The 22,683-nt window shown below is 40.8% G+C and overlaps 1 protein-coding gene across 2 annotated transcripts in view; it reads right to left on the bottom strand.

Moving 5' to 3' along the window:
* Nucleotides 1-13,512: 13,512 nt before the first annotated feature.
* The window catches only part of elk3 (ETS transcription factor ELK3), a 53,063-nt gene continuing 43,892 nt past the window's right edge, over nucleotides 13,513-22,683 (bottom strand). For both annotated transcript variants that reach the window (XM_039761266.1, XM_039761265.1), the window contains 2 exons: nucleotides 17,242-17,364; nucleotides 13,513-13,913 (listed from right to left, as the gene is read on the bottom strand). In XM_039761266.1, the coding sequence (XP_039617200.1) occupies nucleotides 13,815-13,913; nucleotides 17,242-17,364 (222 nt within the window). In that variant the 3' untranslated portion in view covers nucleotides 13,513-13,814. The remainder of the gene's footprint in view (nucleotides 13,914-17,241; nucleotides 17,365-22,683) is intronic.

The following is a 22,683-nucleotide window of genomic DNA, read 5'->3' as shown; positions in this document are numbered from 1 at the left end:
AAAGCTTTGCTCCAGAACCCCTCAGGGTGATCTTTGTACTTTTGTGTGAATTGCAGTCTAGTCTTTCTGTTCTTTGTGATGATGAGAAGTTTGCATATTGTAGTTTGGCTTCTGTGTTTCCCGTTCTTCTGCAGCTCTTTTGTAGACTTTTATTTCTTTGGATGTTATTTTTGGGATTCTTTTCATAGCTCTGACATCAGCCGCTGCTGTGGTCTTCCTGGGACAGCCTTCTCATTGGAAATGGCTTAAACCTGCTGTGGCTGGTATTTCTTTTTCAAAGTACTCCATACAGTTTATTTTGGAATGTCCAAGTGTTCACCAATGGTTCTGATCAGTGCTTTTATGTCATTATCAAAATTGCTTGCTTTTCTATCATGGCCAGTTCTCTGTTTTTCTCATGCCATGACAGTCGTGACAATCAACCCTTAACACTCAAGAGTTCTTTTGTGTGCTGATAGTTATTGGACCTCCTAAGCAATTGGAATCCCCTGGCATTCATTTCTCCTAAAACCTCTGCTCAGTTAGACCTGAGGGACTAAACATAGCAAATGCCATTGTGCCCAGTATTGTTTGTTACATGAAACAAAAGGTGACAGTCTGAAGTTAAGTCTCATATTCATCATGCACATTTTATGAATATACAGTGATCTGCAAAAGTATCAAGTCCCCTTGAAAGTCATCATAATGTTGTGCATAACAAAAGATTTGTACCCATATTTATCCATTCATTCTCTTATGCTGTAACAGTACATTTCCAAAATCAAACCATTTTCTGTAGATATTCTCAAAAGTTAGTCGTTGTATAAGTATTTAAACCTCAGTGCTTTGGAAGCTGCAGATTTACACAAATGACATATTAATCACAAACTACCCAAAGGTGACAGTCAATAAACCATAATTAAACATGATTAGGTACTACTTGTGAGTCGTTTGTATCTCTCTGAATATAAAATGTACTCTTTGTAAGGAGCATAGTCTTTGTTGGACAATCAGTGCAAAAGTGAAGAGGAGCATTCTGCTGATGTGAGGAACAAAGTCATAGAAATGCACAAGGCAGGTAATGGCTACAAAAATATATTGGAGTTTGAATGTCCCGTTAAGCACAATTAGTCCCATCATCAGAAAGTGGAAGGTTCATCACAGCACCCAGACTTTTACTAGAATAGGCTGTCTCCCAAAACTAAACATCAGAGCAAGATGTCAACTGCTGAGAGGGGCTACTAAAAATACAGCCGTCACTCTCAAAACTCTGCAGTGCTCATTGACTATAACTGGCGTGAAGGTGCATGGGTCCACAATTTCAAGAGCTTTCCATAAAACAGGCCCCTATGGGAGGGTATCAATAAAGAAGCCAGATCATGTATGGCATTTGCTACAAAGCTTGAGAAAGACCCAGTTAAGATGTGGGAAAAGGTTTTATGGTCCAATGAGACCAAAATAGAACTTTTTGGCCAGACTTCAAAGATGCATGTGTGGTATAAAACTAACACTGCCCATGCCACAAGAAACACCATACCTACTGTGAAATGCGGTGGTGGTAGCATCATGCTATGGGGATGATGCTTTTCATTTGTTGAGACTGGGAATCTTGTTAGAGTTGAAGGGACAGTGGATGGACAGAAATACCACACAGTATTACAGGAGAACTTGTTCTAGTCTGCTATGAACCTAGTAAAAGGGGCAGCTTGCTAATACACATTTATTTTATCTGATGCACAAAATGCAGAGGTAATGTCCTCTCTACAGATATCGGTGACCCCTTCAGCATGCAGATACTGCATAGTCTGCTTCTTGGAACTAGTTCTCTCATATCCCACCATTGATCAACTCTGTGAGGTGGGCAGAGAGAACCTGAATCCTGTGAATTCTTCTGCTTATCCCTGTTATGCAAGTATGTCATCAATATGGAGTATGCAGGAAGTGTAGTGCCCTCCCTTAGGCCTGGGGTAGCATGTATTTACTGTCATCACTTGCAAACAGATATGACCAGTCTATCACACTTATAATCTTTCATTGGTTTGTGTAGCAAAGTTAAAGCCAGGTGCACCAGTGCAAATGTGTACAGCAGGACATGTTCCCATTTTACTTAGAAAGTGCCGAGTGTGTTACGGTGTGCTTTGTGCCATTGAGCACCCAAATATCGGTCTGTGATGAGCCGCAGTAGTAAGGCCAAAGTGAGGCAAATGTAATGTCATAATCACTGTGTCATTTACCAGTATGTGCAGTGGCTTTCGAAATCATACTACCGTGGCGTTGTCTACTTGTATTTAGATTTTATTTTGATGGACAACACAGTGTCTTGATTTTATGGTGTGATTAACAAAGCCTGCTGGGTGTGTAGCCCAGCCTTACAGGCAGTTATCTGTTGTAGTTCTCATTGCTGCTTCTGTGATGTGAAAAGTTTTACATCGGCTAAGCCCCTTGTGGTATCTTTTTGTGAAGTCTGTATTTTTTTGTGCCACTTTCACTTTGTTTATAAGCATGAGCACATTTTGCACAGGTAAAGTCTCATATTTTCCCTCTGGCAATGTGGCCTGCAAACTGTATTTGCCACTCATGCTTTAGATATTGTTCATGTAACTGTTGTTTTTCAACATGATTTTCGGGTGACCCAAGTCTTTCACTCCTCCATGGTGGTTGATGTGTTGTATCTTCTAGCTTCTAATCAGATCTTCTGATTTCAATGTTCTCGCTATTAGTTTTTAATAGAGAGTCACCAATACATCTGGAAACAGATGCAGTCAGCACATCTAGACATGTGTGAATGTGGCTGACATGTGTTGTGTGAAACTTCCATTCATCCATTATCCAACCTGCTATATCCTAAACACAGGTTCACGGGGGTCCGCTGGAGCCAATCCCAGCCAACACAGGGCGCAAGGCAGGAAACAAACCCCGGGCAGGACGCCAGCCCACCGCAGAGTGCGCACACACACACACCAGGGACGATTTACATAAGAATGTGCTCACTGAGACTGCTGATCCAGGGATCCATACTTGAGGCGGCACCAGCTTGCTGTGAATATACAGTATTGATACATGGAAGTACAGTATGTATCTGGTGTATAGCATTCATCTCCAGCATGTTTCATCTTATTCCAACCAGCTGATCTATGAGGATGGTCCTGCCTTCTGCCCATTTGTAGCTGGCCACTGTATGGGACAGGACAGATTTTATCTCCCACCTTATTGGCTATTATGAGTTTCTAGTCCTTGGTAAAATGCTGTTTCCCACCCCTACCCTCACTTCTGAAGGGCAGTTTGTAGGCATTTAATTGTGGCTGGCAACATTTTCCTCCCCCAAGGGGTCACAAGAACTAATGCAAGTTTATATAACCATGAGGAAAACATCTTTACGGGTAAGTAAAGCGTCCTCCTCCAGGTATACAACGGCATACAATAGTGAGAATTCTCTGTTTCAGCTAATGTTAAAACATGCATTCAAAGTCTAATTTATTGAAATGGAAAAAGGTAAATATAAATTGTGTTAGTAGAACAATATAGTATACAAGTGCATAAAATGCATTTCAAGTTCAGTTTATTGTCACATGTTGAACAGGCTGGCAACTAATTCCAATACCAAAGCATCCAGCAACACCCCTCCAAAAAAACACCACCACCCTGCAAGTCAAGCTGGCAGAAGTGGTCTGGTATTCATGACTTTATAAACGTGGGAAGGCCTGTTGAGGTGTACTCTGAGATCAGTGATTTAAGTACTGTATATAGAGAAGCTTTATGCTTCATTTTGGAGGTTGTATTAATAAACACAATGTCTCTTGATGTTGTCATCTAAACTGAGCTCTCTCTGGTTTGCAGTGAGCCAGTGGACAGCCCACCCATGGTCTGTTGAACCATTATATGTGGGACAACCTCTAAGCATTCAGTCAAAGTCAAATGAGCATCTAATAAGCAACATCCAGTAACTGCACAACCATTAATACCAAATCAAGTGCCTCTGAATCACTTCTAGGGATTGCACTCAAAGTCTGTCTAGGATAAGAATTTGTCCTACTCCAGAATAGGATGGAGTCCATGTTTGAGAATGAATGATGTCATGACTTCACACCACCCAGAGGCACTCGAAGACGTTTTGTAGTTTCCTTGGAATCTGATAAAGTGAGGTTTTGCCACAAAGATGAATAATCAAAGAAGGAGGAAAACATACTTGTGTAGGATATTGAGATAAGATGCATGTAATTGTTGCCACTTTGCAACATAATGAATAGTATTGCAATGAACACCAAGATGGAAAAACTGAGACACACAGAGTGAATGAGAGTTAAGCCCTGATAATAGTCACGTTTATTTAACAAAGAATGATCCATAGCTGTACTTTCAGACAGTCCAAAGACATGCAGGGAAGGTGGATTGGTGACACTAAATTATCCCTAGTATGTGTGTTTGCCCTACAATAGACTGGCACCCCGTCCAGGGTTTGTTTCTGCCTTGCACCTGGTGCTAGCTGGGATAGGCTCCTGCACCCCCGTGACACTGTTCAAGACTAAGTGGGTTAGAAAATGAATGACTGACTGCTTTCAGAATAATCAGCTTTTCACTGTTATGGCCATTGAAAATGCCTCATTTTTCTTAAAATGGCCATGACTATTCTTGCACTGTTCCTGATAATCTGGAGTGATTCCTTATTATCTGCAATGTTCTGTAATCTAATGCTTCTGCAGTCTATGCCTGCCTTCATGAACCTTCACAGATTGTAAACTATAAAGAGAATATTCCAGGGGTTTGTGGAATGCAGAGCTTAGTGTACCCACGTGAGATTTCACTGTCAGTCACCCATGCTGCCCCGCTTATCTTCAGGGTAATATGCTACTACTACTACAATGTAGTTTGAATCCATATCCATCTGTGTGTTAATAACATGATTTTGCTTGTGATTGACATATGCACGCTCATCTACATTTGAGCCTACAAACTGTGTGTGTGCCAATCTGTATGAATGCAGCATACTTTACATTAGCTCACGTGGAGAAGTAATGAAATGTTTAAATCTGCGTATTATCTCACACACTATAAGGATGTCCAAAGTTTGGTGCAAAATTCAGGAAATACTTGGTTGTGACCTGCTCAAATCATTGCTGTTGCAAAGCTGCCTTTTCTCTGTGGCCAAAACCATAGTGTTACCAACACTTGGATTTCAATTAACAACACATGGCTTCTTCACATAGACGAATTTATCAAGTAATATACAAGAAATAATAATAGCAATAGGAATATTATTCCATCTCTGTCGAATTGATGTATTTTTATGAGTTTGCTGTTGTCCAGCGTTTCCATTACAAGGCATTACATAGCAAAGGTTTTGATTCAGCCAAATCTCTGCTGACATAGACAAGAAAAAAAAAGGACTTGAATATCCCGTGTTGGGCTTAAAACGCTGAGCCTCACCATTAATGTTAGGCTGAAACGCCCAGCACGCCATGCTGTGTCTAGCTGTTGGCACCAACTGTTCTCAGTCCTGTTCCTGTATTTCAACCACCTGTAAAGGTTAACTTATTCAAAACTCAACAAAACGACATTAACAGAATGTGGCAAGCTAGAAATTGTGTTGGCGCATTTCTCAAATTTGAAAGTCCTGTTAGTAGGTAATAATCTGTCTATCTAATGTCGCTAAAGATCTCCAGACCTGTGTGAGCCCTACTGTAGTTGTGGCTGGTTCATTTTTGAAGGTTCAGCATGTTTCCTCCCTCGCAGCTTTCCTGCTCTGGTGATGGTTGTACCAAAAGTGCGGACATCCCAAAAGAACGAGCTGACAGTACAAGTGTGCCTTGAGGGACTCTCTGTCAGGTAAGTTTATGCTTCTGTCACTTTACCGCATGTTGCAGTTCTATAAAGTCATTGATGCCTGCATGTGAGGAAACGCTTCATAATGTGTCAAGTTAAAAGAATCTTGCTCTGTTTGTATCTATTTCTTTGCATTGCACCATCCTTATAATAAAAGACAAAAGCTCACTTACCCCTTTGTCCCCCGGGTGAACACGTGGAGCGGCCGCGTGATGTCGGGTTTAGAGTGGACGGGTTGGTGGCGCGTGTTTCCATTCGAAACGCCCTCGGGTGTAGACGCGTGTCTCTGCTACCCGTCGTGCTGTATTCTGGTGGTGTTGAGAAGGGTCTGGCTGCAGACCGTGCACGCTCAGCCACATGCACGCTCAGCCACATGCACGCTCAGCCACATGCACGCTCAGCCACAAGTCGTTTCCCGATTGCTAAGTTGGTACGTTTACTAGTTATAGTCTTACCATTTATGAACAATATGGAATATTCTTAATATACAGGCTAGCCTGTGTTGGTTTATTAACATGTTAACCATTTTAACAGATCAAGTTAGCCAAGTTAAATGCTTGCCTGTTATTGTAATTACTAGCATCATGGCCGTGGTAGCGTAGCTAGAGCGCTGATTTTTAGAGCGTGCTAGTTTAGTGTTTCCGCTGTTATCCCAAGGAAAAAACAATTATGCAACCATCATAACTTGCTAACATTATTTAAATTTAATGTATACAGTATTCCATCATAACTTGCTAACATTATTTAAATTTAATGTATACAGTATTTACGTGTGAATAAAGAGTAAAATGAAAATAAAACAAATAGAACAATTCTGTGTCGTTATTAATCATATATCATTTTCCAGCGCCCGGGGACAACTGAAGATTGCGCGTAGCCTCCTGTTCGCCAAAATGCAATGGGAAAGTGAAAGAAATTTTTAAAAAATGTATTTGAAATGATAGTATTTTAAGAAAAAAAATTAATACTTTTTATTTTAAATAGTTTTAAATGTTTAAATATTGTAATTTTTTAAAGCACCTTTATGCGTATATTTTCAAGGTTTCGCTAAATTTATAAAGATAGAACGAAGTAAAATAATTAAGACAACAATGGTAGTTCAGTCATCCGGGAGGGGCTCAGAGTAGAGCCGCTGCTCCTCCGCATCGAGAGGAGTCAGATAAGGTGGCTCGGGCATCTGATCAGGATGCCTGCTGGACTCCTCCCTGGTGAGGTGTTCCGGGCACGTACAACCGGAAGGAGGCCCCGGGGAAGACCCAAGACACGCTGGAGGGACTATGTCTCCTGGCTGGCCTGGGAACGCCTTGGGATTCTCCCGGAAGATCTGGAAGAAGTGGGCTGGGAGAGGGAAGTCTGTGCCTCTCTGCTCAAGCTGCTGCCCCCGCGACACGACACCGGATAAGTGGAAGAGGATGGATGGATATAACATTGTAAAAACTTAAACATTACATTGGATATAATAATATAATAACCTGAAAATGAAGTTAGTATAAAGTAAAAAAGATAGTTTGATGTATAATGCTTTAAATGTAATTATTAACTTAACAGAGAAATTTTCCTAGCCTTTGCTGCTGCAAATTTATCGATTAGTTCATCAAAATGTATGCTGTCGGTAACCTCCCGCTCCATACTCAGCAAAGCCAAGGCTGACAATCTTTGCTGTCCCATGGATGATCTCAGGTAGTATAAGTTTTAATTTACTGAAAGATCTTTTACAACTGGCGATGGAGGTTCCAACAGTCAGTAAAATCTGAAGACCTCATGGTTGTTAAATAAACGTAATAAAGTTTGTAATTTTGTGATTTTGCAGCATCTTTTCTTATAAAAATCAAGAATATTTATATAATAATTAAAAATTTATATATTACTTATCCCTTAAAACATTGAAACATTGAAAAAAAAATAGATACCACTATGAAAGAATGCATGAGATCCTGATTATTTTATTGTAATTAAAAAGTCAAATGTTTGTAGAATTTATTAAATAAAAAGTCTCCGAAAATGATAATGGCGCCTCGTGTTCTTTAAAATCTAAATCTGTCATTAGTTTTTGTAAGAAAAAATTCGTTTTCCGCATTTAAAAATGATTTTAAAGAAAGTATATAGCAAATTATAAGGCAGAATAATTATATATTTATAAAAACTGCATTACACACAATTTATTCGTACGAAAATATGATGAGGAAACATCTAGACTTTTGCAGCCATCTACTAGAATACGTCACCACAGCCCAATCCATTTTCTATCAAACACATAAACACAAATCAATTGGCACACAGAAATGGCGTTTGCAACAACTTAGACAATGATACACTAATGCCTCATGCCAGTCGTGCGACCTGTTTAATAACGTCAAAAATGTTTCTGGGTGGGAGTCAAGCATGTCAGAGTAGTGGAGGGGATAAATTATTGTCTGTTGGGTATATCGAACTAATACATGCTAGCCCTGAAGAGCGGCTACTTGTTACCATACAAACAGTACTCGCGTATACACTCACCCACCGGCATTAATAATCCATAGTAGCTAAAGTTGCATCATTAGCACAAACTGTTTTGAATTCTCCATTATTATCATTATTATGTTGATGATAATGTCTGTATATATATCTGTCTATAGATCTATATACAGGTAGAATTCTGTTACAGCAAATATCTCTACAACAAAATTTTGTTTGTATTTTTAAGGTCCTGACGGTTTCCCCATATGACACGAGTCTATAAAAATCTTGTTACTACAAAGTACATTCAGCAGATACTTTCATTACAATGAAGTGCCCAAAAGACCTTGAAATGCCTGAGTGAATCATCCGCAGAGCAGTTAGTTCTGTGGCCACAACTCAGTTGTGCACAACGATCCCCCAGAAAGAAACATTATAATTCTTTTTTCTTTTTTCGAACTTTCCTCGTACTGTTTTTTATTTTTTGCTGTTTTTGTTTCCTGTGGTTTTCAGTGATACCTTTTGCTTATTGTTCGTCAACATTTGAAAAATATCCATTGGAATTTAACTCATTGTCACCGTCCTATAGAAACAGCAAACATGAAAAAATGATAACAGTTCATATTAGGAAAAAAAAGAAAATTTTTGCAGCTCTCAATTGCGGCAACAAGAAAAAAGACGTCAGTGAATTTGGAATTTTGCTATCGACACTGTCAACTTTCTTGAAAGACTCAGCAAAAAAAGAAGGAAAATCTTGGGTTGCAAACGTATGTAAACTGCTACATTTGAAGACATCAAAAAAGCGATTTTTATGTGGTTCCGTGATGCTCGTTCAAGACACATTCCTCTTAATGCGGCACTCATTCAAGAAAATGTGAGGTTTGTAAACTCACTTGGGATCTCCCCCAACTAGACACCACGGTGAAGAACGTCCCGAAGTCCGATCTCCGCGTCTATGGAAGACTGTTTATCTGTTGGCAGGGCAGCAGCAGGCTCAAAGCTATGCTGCGTCTCTCCGCCAAAGCAAACAGAAAAGATATCGATGGGTGGTGCAAGGAACATTGTAAATGCAGATAACAGGATTACTTGATCACTGATCTGACCACGACCCTGCCTGACTGCTGTGTCTGTGTATGACAGAGTGGCAGATCATGCTACAATAAATAAGTGTGCCGTTCCTGTTTCAAGCTAAATAAAGCTGGTTTTGCTAAAGTACTGAGACTAAGCCTCGTGTTTTGGAGTGCAAGATAGGGACTTATAGCGCAACCGCAATCTTTTTAGGATTTGCTTCTGTGGCGCTTCACTGCAGTGCTGTGAGCCTACTGTTGCCCTGCTCCAGCAACGAACAATCAATCTCACACAGATGTGGCAATTGCGGTCCGGGACGCACTTCAGCGCGACGTTCCTGTTGGGTGGGGTAGTGGAGGGGGGATCCCAAAAGAGTTCAGAAACCTCACAATATGAAGAAGAAGAAAAGGATGATTTGGCTCCTGATTGAAAACTGTGCTGCACACAACATGCTTCCAAATTTAGATAATGTTCGCGTTGAATTCCTCCCACCGAATTGCACAGCAGTGCTCAGCCATTGGATTTGGGCATCATTTGCACCCTGAAAGTGTATTATGGCAAGGAAATGTGTCGTGGCGAAAAATTCATCATCAGAAGGCTTTTTACCTAAAAATAAAGTCTATTAGGACTTGAGATAGACAGACAGAGCTTTAAGGCTTTATTGCAATAAATCAACCACACGGACTCAACCCAATTCGGCCGAATGAGATTGAGCGACGATCATTACAGCAATTGAAGTTTTTATAACAATTTCTTATCATTTTGGCCTCGTTCGATTAGCTCATTCTGCACCAGGTTTTACTGTCCATTATTCCACTTGGTGTCTGTTGGGCTTGTTTTGATTGGTCTAAGACTGGGTGGATGGCTTCCTCTTACCATCTTTGGGCTTTTCTTATGTCATTTCCTATCTTTTCTCACCTCGCTCGAATGAGCTCTTTTGCCCATCTTCTCTGACTCCCTTCTACTCCTGTCCGACCGAGTTCCAATGGGAACCCTTATTATCTCCTCACTTTCCTATCACTGGCCTCCTCGTGGTATTTTTATTTTTCTATGATGTTCCCATTTTCTCTAACTGGCCAAGGCTTCAATTCCGTATATGGGTTTCCTCTCATCATTTCCTTTCTTAAACCTTCCAAACTTTTCTATAATAGTGACCTGAAGCTTAAGCTTTAATTAAAAATGTGCTTTCATTTAATCATTGCTTGGCATGCTTGATTTGTCTTAATTTCTACACTAAAGTTAATTGCTAATATATTCTTCTAATATTTTTGCTAATACCTGAATTTACTAAGATTTTCTCTTCATGCATTACGTCAGTGTGACCCTGCTTACAGCAAAAGCCTTTTGTTCCTTTTCTGCTGATTCACCAATCCAGCTGGTCTCTCTACGTGTCTTCCAGAGCCATCTTCTCTGTGTTATCCCTTCCTAGCTTCCCAGCCTTGAAACACAGGTGTTCTCAAACTCTTATCCTGTCTGAAGCTGGTTTCGATGGGTCAATTTCTGTTCTTTCCCAGACTAGATATTTTGCTGTAAGCTTAAAAAATAATGCAATATAACTGATTTTTAGGTAACTATTTGCTTGACCTATCATATTTGCTTAACATTCTAATTTATGCTTAATCTTAATCTTTTAGAAGCTTTTAATTACTTTTTATGTCTCTTTATGTTAATTTGCTATTCTCTATGCTAATATAAAAAATTTTCCTTCTACAAATGCTGAGAAAAATTCTCGTTAGCATAACTTGTAGACAGGAGGAGATTAAAATTAACGTGAAAGAAGCTATTGAAAATGATTGCAAACACCTGCACGCAAGTTAAAGAAAGCACTAGTGACAAATACAGAATGTCATTACAATGAAATATTTTTTAGGTCCCTGGCAATTCGTTGTAACGGGATTTTACCTGTATATAAAATCCAGCATCTGTCTGTCTGCTTTTCATGAGAGAACTATCCATCCATCCATCCATTATCCAACCCGCTATATCCTAACTACAGGGTCAAGGGGGTCTGCTGGAGCCAATCCTAGCCAACACAGGGCGCAAGGCAGGAAACAAACCCCGGGCAGGACACACACACACACACACACACACACACACACGGGACAATTTAGGATCGCCAATGCACCTAACCTGCATTTCTTTGTACTGTGGGAGGAAACTGGAGCACCCGGATGAAACCCACGCAGACACGGGGAGAACATGCAAACTCCATGCAGGGACAACCCGGGAAGCGAACCTGGGTCTCCTAACTGCAAGGCAGCAGCGCTACCCACTGCTCCACCGTGCCACCCACAAGAGAACTACTTAACGGATTTAGATTGGGGTTTTTTCTGTAATTTGCTTGAACATTCCGGTTGATTTTGCGACTTCTCTCATCATGCTAAGATTTATAGTTTGCTTGCAGGAGTGATATATTTGTGCTAATCTGAGGGGAAGGGGAAGCGTGACGTCAGGAGTGTGGAGCCCTCCTCGCTGTCCTGTTTCACTTCTACGCAAGCAGAGCCACAGAGGGCGGTTATATATGTAATCATGGGATCTTGTGTTCTTTTATCAACACGGTCTTCAGGGACACAATTAATACGTAATGTTTACTGGGCAGACAAGATGTTGCTTTTATTAGGGTTTGTCAGGTTTGAGGCTTTTAGTTTAGAATTTCCACTGGACTAGCATGTCCCCTTGAAATGGAATAATCCATTGATTTTGAAAACTGCTGCTTTGTATTTTTATGCTTAGTTCTTGCATTCTTTTGTAATGAGCTTTGTAGTAAGAAAGGCACTATATACAGTTGCTTGTGTAATGTTTATTACTTGTCATCAGATTTTGCAAGTTGTAAACTGAATTGATGAGCAAAAATCACCTTGACGGTATAAAACATGAGCAAGCGGGGTGGTCTTGCAGAATTCTTCCAAGCCAGCCTTTTTGTTAGAATTGGGAACAATTATGAATTGAGGAATTTGTAAAAGTAAATATGAAGACAGTAGAAACAGAAAATGAAAATTTAGCAGATTACTCATTACATTAAAATAGGCTGAAAACTAAATACAACTTCTTCTTCCTCTACATGTTTTACCACCGCTATGTGGGGTCAATGTGTTTGACCAACTTTCTCCAAACAGCTTGGTCTTGCACCTCCTTGCCAGTCAAGCCCTTTTCCTTCAGATCTTCTTTTACTTTATCCAGCCACCTCCACTTTCTCTTCCCCAGTTCTTCCAGTCCCATCACACCTTTGCCCACATATTCATGGTCTCTCCTCATCACATGTCCAGACCACTTCAACATACTTTCCTGTACTTTCTTAGGTATCTGTCCTGCTTTGGTTGTACTTCTGATTGTCTCAATTTTTGTTCTTTCTTTCTTGTAACTCCACACCTTTATTTCAACATGCTCATGTCTGCCACATCTAACTTCTCCTGTGCCCTCTTTAATGCCCATGTCTCAGCTCAACTCATCACTGCTAAATAATTCTTCTGTGGAATATGCTGATTTACTAAATTCTCCAGTGTATCATTTTGCATGTACTGTTAATAGAATTCACACTTACCGTAAAGCCCCTGGTGTTTGTTGTCTTATATATGCACCACTGAAACGCTTGTGCTTGCAGCTATCATTTGGGCCCCATTGGTGGGCTCTTCCGGTTGCCATGTTAAGCATGCCTCGTCTCTTTAAAGCTCCAGAATCTCTGATCCACCTGATGTATGCTGTTGGCCTCTTTATGTTTTCGTATAAGAAGGCATCTCTGAAACAATGACTTAAGAAATCATGGAGTACTGTATTTATTTTATTGGAAGTTTGTTTTTTTTTTTGTTTCAGCAAAGCTTTTTCAGCACAAGATGTAAACTGATATCTGAAAGGGCCAGCAAGTAGATAACCTGCTACATTTTTGAATAAACACCATTGGTGAACTTTATGCAATCTTCTTTTCGGCTCCTTGCCCACAAGCTTTATAGTTCTGTACAGCCATGAAGCCACGGCTACTCTCATACCACCAGGGCCCAAGGTCAGTGCACTCCATGGAAATGAAGAGAACCAATCTTTCAAATAGCATTCAATGCTCCATTTTTATTTAAACAACATAATACTTATTTTTCTAAAAGCACAATATAAAATAATGGGAATACATTGTATCAATTCCTTTATGAAAAAAATGAATGCTGTTACAAAGCTTTTTTTTTTTTTTAATACTGATAGGAATTTCGTCTTTTTCACTTTTTTTTTTTTAAAGCTGGAAAATACATTTACATAGTACATAAAATTTTATACATGAAGGCACAGCCGGTGGTAACATTTAAGCACAAGTGTATACAATACAAAGTAACACAGACACACAAAAGAATCCAATTCACAGCTTCCTAAGGAAACCAGCTCATGACACAAGAGGCCCCAAGGCGGGTTAGCAAAGATTACTAGCTCTTTACACAATAACAGATTCTTCAATTCAGTTAATGTGCAAAACCAAACGCTGATTTGAACTTCACATCTAGAGAAGTGACACCCCCTTCACTCGGCAATCAGGACTTCTGGCCGCTTGCAGGAAGTAGCATCGGGGAAGATGATCCATCCAGATTTGGAATGGGCATTGGTATATGGCCATTTAATAATGTAGGAAACTGGCGGGGAAAAAAGGAGAGAAAGGTGAGTGGCCTTCAGTAGTCATCATGATAATGAAACTCTTACTTTAGTGCTAATAATTCTACAGTTGTAGCCCAGACCTCTAATGACATAAGAATTTCACAAACAAGTGGAGACCATTCAGTTTGTTTAACTAATAGCTAAGCTGTCCCAGCATGTCATCCACATTCTTCTTAAATGTTGTCAAGCTTTCTGCTTCAACTACAGGACTCGGTAGTTTGTTCCAGAGTCCCACGACTCTTTGCATAAAGAAGTGCTTTCTGACTTAAGTTCAAAATACTCTTCTCTTTAATTTCCACTGGTATCTTTGAGTACGTGATTCACCATTAAGTTGAAAGAATCCTGCTGGTTTTACATTATCAATGCATTCGAGGATGTTAAATACCTGGATTAGGCCCCACACAGTCATCTCTGCTCGAGTCTGTCAGAGTAGCACATGTCCTTAAGTTCTGGGATGCACCTTGTTGATCTCCTCTGCACAGCCTCAAGTGCTGCTATGTCTTCCTTGTAGCACAGTGACTAGAACTGCATACAATACTCCATATAGTCTAATCATAAAGTTTCTTCACTTATTTTCAACAGTGTTTATGATTTAGCTTAACAACTGGGGTCTAAAATGCTTCCATTGCTGCCAAGTATTTCTGGTCATTTCACTACAAAAAAAGGCACAGCAGCAGTTGAAGCATTTTAGCCCCCAGTTGTCCTTTTTCATTTTAAAGCTACCAGCATATCTAAGTGATGGACTCAAAATACTGTGTAAAGTTAAAGACCTATAGGGATGGTTGGATGGGTTGATTTATTCAAACTTTTTTAATCAAACTACTGAAATTTGATCTGTAATATCAAAAGAGGTTTAAGCTGAAATTCTGGAGGCCTGCAGTCTGGGCAGGTTTTCATTTCAGCTACTTTCTTAATTACTGCTGCCAACAGATGACCAGCTAACTTGATGTGTGTGTCCTTTACACATCTGTCAGGAAAAAAAATAAAATCAAAGTCTGCTGCGGCAGAATGAGAGCCCCATCAAGCCAAAGTGAAAGCACAAATGGGCTTCTAATAAGAAACTGGGTGGTCTTTCAGATCGCCAGTTATGTTTTAGTATTAAAACAACACAAAGATTTAGGTTCTGGATTCAGCGATTCCAGACTTGTTTCCCTCATGCTGCAGGGACCCCAAGCTGGGCTAAATGGGCCTGTGAATTGATTTTCCTAGATGAGTTAAGATGAATTAAGATTATTGTTCCAAACATCTACTTTTTTGATGTTTTTGTCTAACTGTACTCCTCCATCTATTCATTCAACAAACACACCCAGGAAAGTGAATTTGAATTTTCTTCAACATATGATGCCTTGTAAATGTGTTCAGTTCTTTGATGAATTCTTTAATGCTATTGAGAAACAAATCCTTCACGTTTGCTCCAGGATGTTCAGGTCAGTCTGAGGATGCTTGAGCACCAACACATTCTCAATCAGACTGAGTTCAGGAGTTTTACTGGCCATTTGCAGGACCTTCACCTTTTGTTCTTGAGCTATCCCAGGGATACTATGACCTTGTGTGTGAGATCATTAGACTCTGAAGATGAACTTCTGTCCAACCTTCATTTTATTTACAAGCTTAAAGTTTCTCTAGTAGTCTCTTCTTCTATTTTTCCCCATCCTTTCTTCCTTCTGTTTCAATCAGATGCCCACTCCATGCTGATGCTGCAGTCCACAGCACGATGTTGCCACCACCATACTTCAGCGCACGTCTGCTCAGTGATACACCACACATATCTCTTTGACGTTCACCCAGTAACCACTTTCTTGGTCTCAGCTGACTATAAACCTCCCTTCACATCAGAGCAGCGTCACACTCCACATGGGCTTTTCTGTAGTTCTTTTTTAGTCAGAGCTTCCTTTGTGTCACCCTCATCCACCGGCTAGTGTTCTGCAGACTGTTCATATGATTGACTGGTGCACCTTAATCTTCACGTCGGTCTCCACAACTGCACCCTGAAAGTGATTACTGACCTCTCTTGACACTTTTTCTCACAAGTGTCCTCCTTGTTTGCTCAGAGGGTGTTGAGGGATGACCTTTGTTGGCAATGCCTGGGGAGCTTCCACTCCTTGATAACTGAGACAATGGTGCCAACCTGGGATATCCAAACACTTGGTAAAAATGAATGCATTTGTATTATTTGATCTCTGCCTTTTTCGGAATGTCCTTTAGTCTTCATTTTCACAGCCGTCCTTCAGTGATCATTAGGCAATTGTTAGTCACCTCTGTTATGTGGGAGCTTCCACCCTATGGGGCCAAAAACTTAGGCAAACAGCAAGTTGCCTTCCTTCCAACACAAATCAATGTCACATTAAAAAGAAGTGAAAACAAAACTATTAAAACTAAACACTCACAGGGAACAACATTCTTAAGATTGTGAATTGGTTAAGGGACAGAATATTTGTGCAAGGTACAATATGGGCACAGACTTGTGGTTGTGAGGTCACAGGTCAGCCTCTGCTCTTTAATTCAAATATTGGGTTTTATAACGAGATAGTGTGAACAATTAACACTAATACATACTTTTATTATTCACATCAGTCTGGGTAGAAGTTTGCTACGTTCTGATAAATCTTTAGAAAGAAGTGATCTGACTCACGCTAGAATGTCAACAGTGCAGTTCACGCTGGTTCAACTCTCATGGGTTTGAATTCCAGACGAGTCACTGCCTGTATGAAGTTTGCATGTTCACCCTTTGTTCTCTCTAACTTCTTGGTTTTTCATCCCACAGCTATAAAGATTATGTTATCTGTGATAACTGCAATTCTAAACTGGCCTCGAGTATCAATGCAATGAGCTGCCATTCCATCCGAAGTTGATTCCTATCTTGTACAGTTTGATGGTACCTGAAATGCACCATCAGCACTCAAAAACAGGATTCAGTGGTATTGGTAAATAAATGAATAAATAATGTGGCCGGTGATCTCACCCCTAAGGCACACATATGCTGATATTTATTGGGGGTGCACGGGAAACATGAAACAAGGAGTCATTTGAAGTAAAGGTTTCATTGGCAGGTTCAGTGTAGCTTCCGAGTGGCTGAAATATAAACCTGTGCTCCCAGTTACCACACCACCACCACCTTGAAATCATTTCTAGTTTCAGATGGGTCAGGATGGACACCAGCTGATGTGGTGATCCTGGTGTTTTATTTCCAAAATGTGGTCAACAAACAGCTTCTGACAGGTTCAAGGACCCCTCTAACAGCAGCAGTGAACAAGTTCTCACAACACAATGCAAAGCAAACATCTGCCAGCATGGTGGCCATATTACCTGAAATAAAGAGTTTGGTCCCTGCAGCCTGGCAGGACTAAGAGGAGCCACTGGACTCAAACTGCTCCAGAAGTGAATGCTAGACAGCAACGGGCTGGGAGTTAACAACAGTCCTGAAGGCGTCTGAAAGACAAGGAGAACAGGGAGAGTTAAGCCCGGCCTTCCCTTCCTAAAGAGGCCCCTCATCGGCTGACGTGCAAAGGAAGTGTGGGGCAGTTTACAGGCTCCAAGGAAGACTTCCTGAGCAGCACTCATACATCTCTCAATTTACATGCAGGAAACCACATGCTAGAGGGTTTAGAAATAGCACTAAGCCGAGCCATTCATTCAGCATTGTCAGAGAATGGAAGGCGTTTTTAAGAAAAAATAAAATAAATTTATATATATATATATATATATATATATATATATATATATAAAATAAACCACACAAGATTTTGAGAATGAATCATTTTGGTTAAACTAATGAAGCAATGACATACAAAATGAGCACAATATGAGCACTAAAATGGATGGGAATCCCATTCAATTGTCATGAGTTAATCAGGAGTCTGGCACTGGAGGATGAAACACAATGATGCCAGCTGTTACCCCACCACCTGCCTGGACACCAAGAAGACATCCTATAAGACTGCATCCATAAAAAGACTACACAGAGGGGCTATTCGGAATAAAGTCTCCTTTGAATTGTGCAGCAAAGCCTGCTGTGGACTGTGACCATCAGGTTGCCTGTTCAATCACAGTATGCTCCTGCCAGTGCACTATTTGTACTGCCATCAAAAGGCACTATATAAAATAAAGGTGGGCTGTGAGCAACACTTCAATTTCAGGTGAGGCTGAATGTCTGTGAATGCTACAGATCTGTTGTTGCCAGTCAAATGAGTCAGTCCACACTTAATGGCATAGGTCATGGTGAACATGGTTTTGAAGAACTTCCATCAGTGACATCATTACTGGCACAGGATGAGACAGAGCCTGGACCATGCGAGTTTCAGCTTCATTAATTTAGTATGTGGGCGGCACGGTGGAACAGCGTTAGTGCTGCTGCCTCACAGTTAGGACACCCAGGTTCGCTTCCCGGGTCCTCCCTGCGTGGAGTTTGCATGTTCTCCCCATGTCTGAGTTGTTTTCCGGCACTCTGGTTTCCTTCCGCAGTCCAAAGACATGAATGTTAGGTGCACTGGCAATTCTAAATTGTCCCTAATGTGTGCTTGGTGTGTGTGTGTGTGTGTGCCCTGTCCGGGGATTTGTTCCTGCCTTTGTGCCCTGTGTTGCTGGGATTGGCTCCAGCAGACCCCCTCGTGACCCTGTGTTGGGATATAGCGGGTTGGATAATGACTGACTGACTGACTAATTTAGCATGCAGATCTTAAGCGTCCAGCTTGTATATAACTGATTCAGTGATGGAGCTACTTGGCATCTGAACCTTCACACAGGCTGTATTAGCATCAACACTCTCCACCTCCATCACAGATTAGCTTCTAAGTGCTCCAAACTGTCCAGTTCTTGGTGTGTTGCTCACTAAGGGATGGTACTATATAAAATGAAGCAGGTAGTACTTTTTTGTGCAGGTCTTCCCATCTTTGTTATAATCAACAAACTGGCTTACAAGGACTTCTTTCCATATATTCTGTAATGCTGTCAATTGGCATATGAATGAAAGGTGTTCTTAGTGTCGGTGTACTGCTCACTTAAGTAGTAGTGTACCACTTTGTGTTTCGCAGGAGCACTTGCAACAGGATGCGTCAAATGAAATGACCCTGGATGAACATGTACTGTAGCTCCTAATCAAAACCTGCTGGTCTAACGAGCAGATAGATAGTTGGTTTGCCTTCTCTCTGGCAAGTGCTCAGACAACATAACTAACTAAACCTGCATGGGAACCTCCTGCTAGCTTCACCCAACTACATTTGGTGCTAAATGCAAAATGGGGCTACTTCTTCATGCACCATCCTGTAAGGTGAGCTAAAGCACTGGCCAGACATTGCGGCCAGTTAATATCACGAGTGTCATGTCATCAATAACTGGCAAAGAGAGACTGCGGCTTGAACTGCATTATGAAGCAGTTTCGTTTGGCCACTGCAGGACTCGGCAGTCCACCATCGCTACTGATGATAAGTTTTTCCTAGTTTTTGTTTACAACTGCCATGTTAAGAATACAAAAGTCGAAGTTTTTCCCTCCCTTGAGTGGAGCAGAGCATGAAAGAAAAGATGTCTACTGTATCTACTGAGCATTTTCTAGTGGATCAGGGTGGCAGGACTTCTTGTGCCAGCTTGTATGTGCCCCAAGTCAGGCTTGAACGCTGAGGTGACTGCTGAGAAAGTGATCTGTTGAAAGTAACACTTCTGACTACGTTGCTTACCCTGAGGTCATGCCTCTTCTGGGTTCAGGACCACAACCCATGATGAACATGTGAAACTAATTTGACTGGATTTTTTTTCCCTTCCCCCTCACCCTCCATCACCTAAATGAAAGGCATTTGTGTGACTGAGGAGCCCAGCACTTGAGTTTTAAGTACATATGGGATCACTTAAAAACTTTTTACATTTTATTCTGCATAGTGCTTTGTGTGTCTATCCGCTCAGGCCACATGTCTGTTCTTCACAGTACCGCTATGCACTAATGAGCCTAATTTTCATTATTTGCACAACAAAACGTCCGTCTAACATAATGCTGACACACCGTATTGTATTAATATTCACCAGGGCGGCGTGCTCATTGGTCCGCTGTCGTATACTTTTGGGAGAATGACTTCATAGTCTGGCCTGCATCCACCCCTGCAGAGCTTCATGAGTCTATCTTCAAGCCAGCAGCACTTTTAAGGGATTTACCAAAAAGGAATAAAAAAGTGGCAGTAAAGAAAAAAGGAATCTTTGTAATTTGTCATTACACAAAACTGAAACGTATACATTTTTTTTTAGCTTGTTATTTCTTTGTGTTGCATATCCCATTTGACTGGTAATGGGTATCACTATGAAGAAACAACGCCTGATTAATTACATTTATGGAAAGCAAGTAGAAAACTCAGCTAACCCGGTACAAATGCCACGCTTTGGCAACACTTATCAGCAGCACTAGTAGGCCTGCGTTTTGTACTTAATTGTCGGGAATTACTGTTCTTCTTGGATTAGCTCCAGAATGTGATTTACTAGGGAACTATAATAGATTCCTCAAAATGTGCTATTGTACTCTTTAATAAGGTTTAATGCAGATATTATACAATTTAATCTGTCCGATGTGTGTACCTGCTTTTTCCAGTTCAGGGGCCTGGAGGCAAGAGCCCACTCTGGCAGCACAGAAGAACCCTGGACATGTGCCAGTCCATCACACTCACACAAATGAAACCACTGTAGAGTTGCCAGTTAAACCAGACACATGTGTTTGGGTAATAATAATAATAATTCTTTACATTTTTAGAGCGCTTTTCTTGCTACACAAAGAGCTTTTAAACAGCAAGTGGGTAGCCACTTCAATCAAAACTAGTGTGCAGTGTCTACCTAGGTGATTTGACGGCATCCATATTTATGCCAGTATGCTCACCACACATTAGCTATTAAGTGGTGAAGGGGTCAGAGAGATGGTGAGCCAAACAGAGACAAGGGATGATTAAGGGACCAGAATGGACAAGGCTGTGGTGGGCAATTTAGCCAGAACATCAGGGTACACCTTGATCTTTATGAAGGATGCACAGGGAACTTTAATGACCAGAGAGAGTTTTATGTCTCATCCAAAGGATGGTGCCATTTTTACAGCACAAAGTCCCTGTAACTACACTGGGGTTTTGGGGACCACATGGTAAGCTATCCTTGCTGGGCTCTCTAATACCTCTTCCAACAGCAACCCAGCTTTTCTTAGATAGTTTCCAATCAAAGTATTGGCCGGGCCTGAACACATTTACCTTCAGGTGGATGACCTCTTCTGAAGTGCAAATGGTATGGCTGCTGGATATTTGAGGAATACCTACACAAGGATGAGAGAGAGGGAGAGAGGGGTTTGGAGCATGCAATGACACAGTGCATTACCGCACCCACCACACAATGATGGACTGGAATTGACTCTGGACCTGTGAGAGGCAATCCTGCGCACTTAAAATTCGAATAAAGATACCAATATATTTTATTACCAGGGTGGTGCTCTCCAAGGTTCAAATCCTGAATGCAGCTATTGTCTGTGTGGAGTCTGCATTTAAACCCTTTCTCAATGGTTTTCCTTCCCACATCCTCACAGACACTGCCAGCTCTTTGTGTGTGTGCGTGTGTGCATCCTGTAAAGCACAGGCACCTTGTCTGGAGTTGATTTCTGCCTTGTGATCAGTACTGCTAGGATACGCTCTCTCTCAACTCAAAATCTAAAAATGTTATATTTCATAGATTTAAATGTAATACACTTGGCTGATGCCTTTAGCCAAGGTGACTTGCAACATATATTTAGTATACAGGCAGGCAGTGTGGTGTAGTGGTTAAGTCTTTGTACCTCAAACCCTACTGACACTGTGTGACCACAAGCACGTCACTTGACCTGCCTGTGCTCTAATCAGAAAACCAAAAGAAATGTAACCAAATGTATCATAAATTTTTTATGTTGCCTTGGTTAAAAATGTCAGCCAAATAAATAAATGTAATGTAACATAAATGTAAATATTTGGTTAAAAAATGTTGTGTCATTCAAGTTGGAGCATAGGGAGGTGAAGTGCCTTGCTTAGCGTCATACAGCATCAGAAGCCACATTTCAATGTACAACCTCAGGGTCTGATATTCAACACCTTAACCTTACCGCCTACCAATAATGTAAAACATGCATATATTTTTATTAAAAATTATCCATAAAGACACTTTTCTCTAATAATGCATGATATATTTTATAGTGATTGCCCACTAATAAGTGACAAGTAAATGTCTAGCCTGATTTTGTCCATTTTCAAAATGATGACACTGCATTCTTCCTTGGGGGAAGAGTTTGTTGAATTTGTTCAAAATGATTGCACTGTGACTTAGTAAATGACCTCAAGTGTGTTCATTAGAATCTAATGGAAGTTACTCACACTTACTGTCTGGATGAACTTCTATTACTACAAAAAATCAGCTGCAATTGTTAAAGTTTGTTTATTGGAATGAGAGTATAAAAACAACATGCAATAGCACCAAAATGTGGCAATAGGTATATGTGCTGTTTCAAACACAGAATAATCTATATATATAATTCACTAAGGCAAGACACCCATGGAAAGCACGCCGGAAGGGGCGTGGATTCACTAAGCCGCCGACAAGTAAGACACCCATGGCGCACGCAGGAACTCCCACCAACTCTAAGACCATTGGATACGAAGACAACTCGCAGAACCACACCCACCAACTCGGAAGCAACGACACAGGAAAAATGGCGTCATTTATGTTCGTCTGTCGTAGAGTCCACATGCAGCTCTGAGCCACGTTGACTGTTCA

The sequence above is a fragment of the Polypterus senegalus genome, chromosome 8, assembly GCF_016835505.1.
Source record: "Polypterus senegalus isolate Bchr_013 chromosome 8, ASM1683550v1, whole genome shotgun sequence".
NCBI classification, from domain to species: Eukaryota; Metazoa; Chordata; class Cladistia; order Polypteriformes; family Polypteridae; genus Polypterus; species Polypterus senegalus.
Note: the sequence above shows the minus strand (reverse complement) of the source record. Positions and strands in the feature narration are given on the sequence as shown.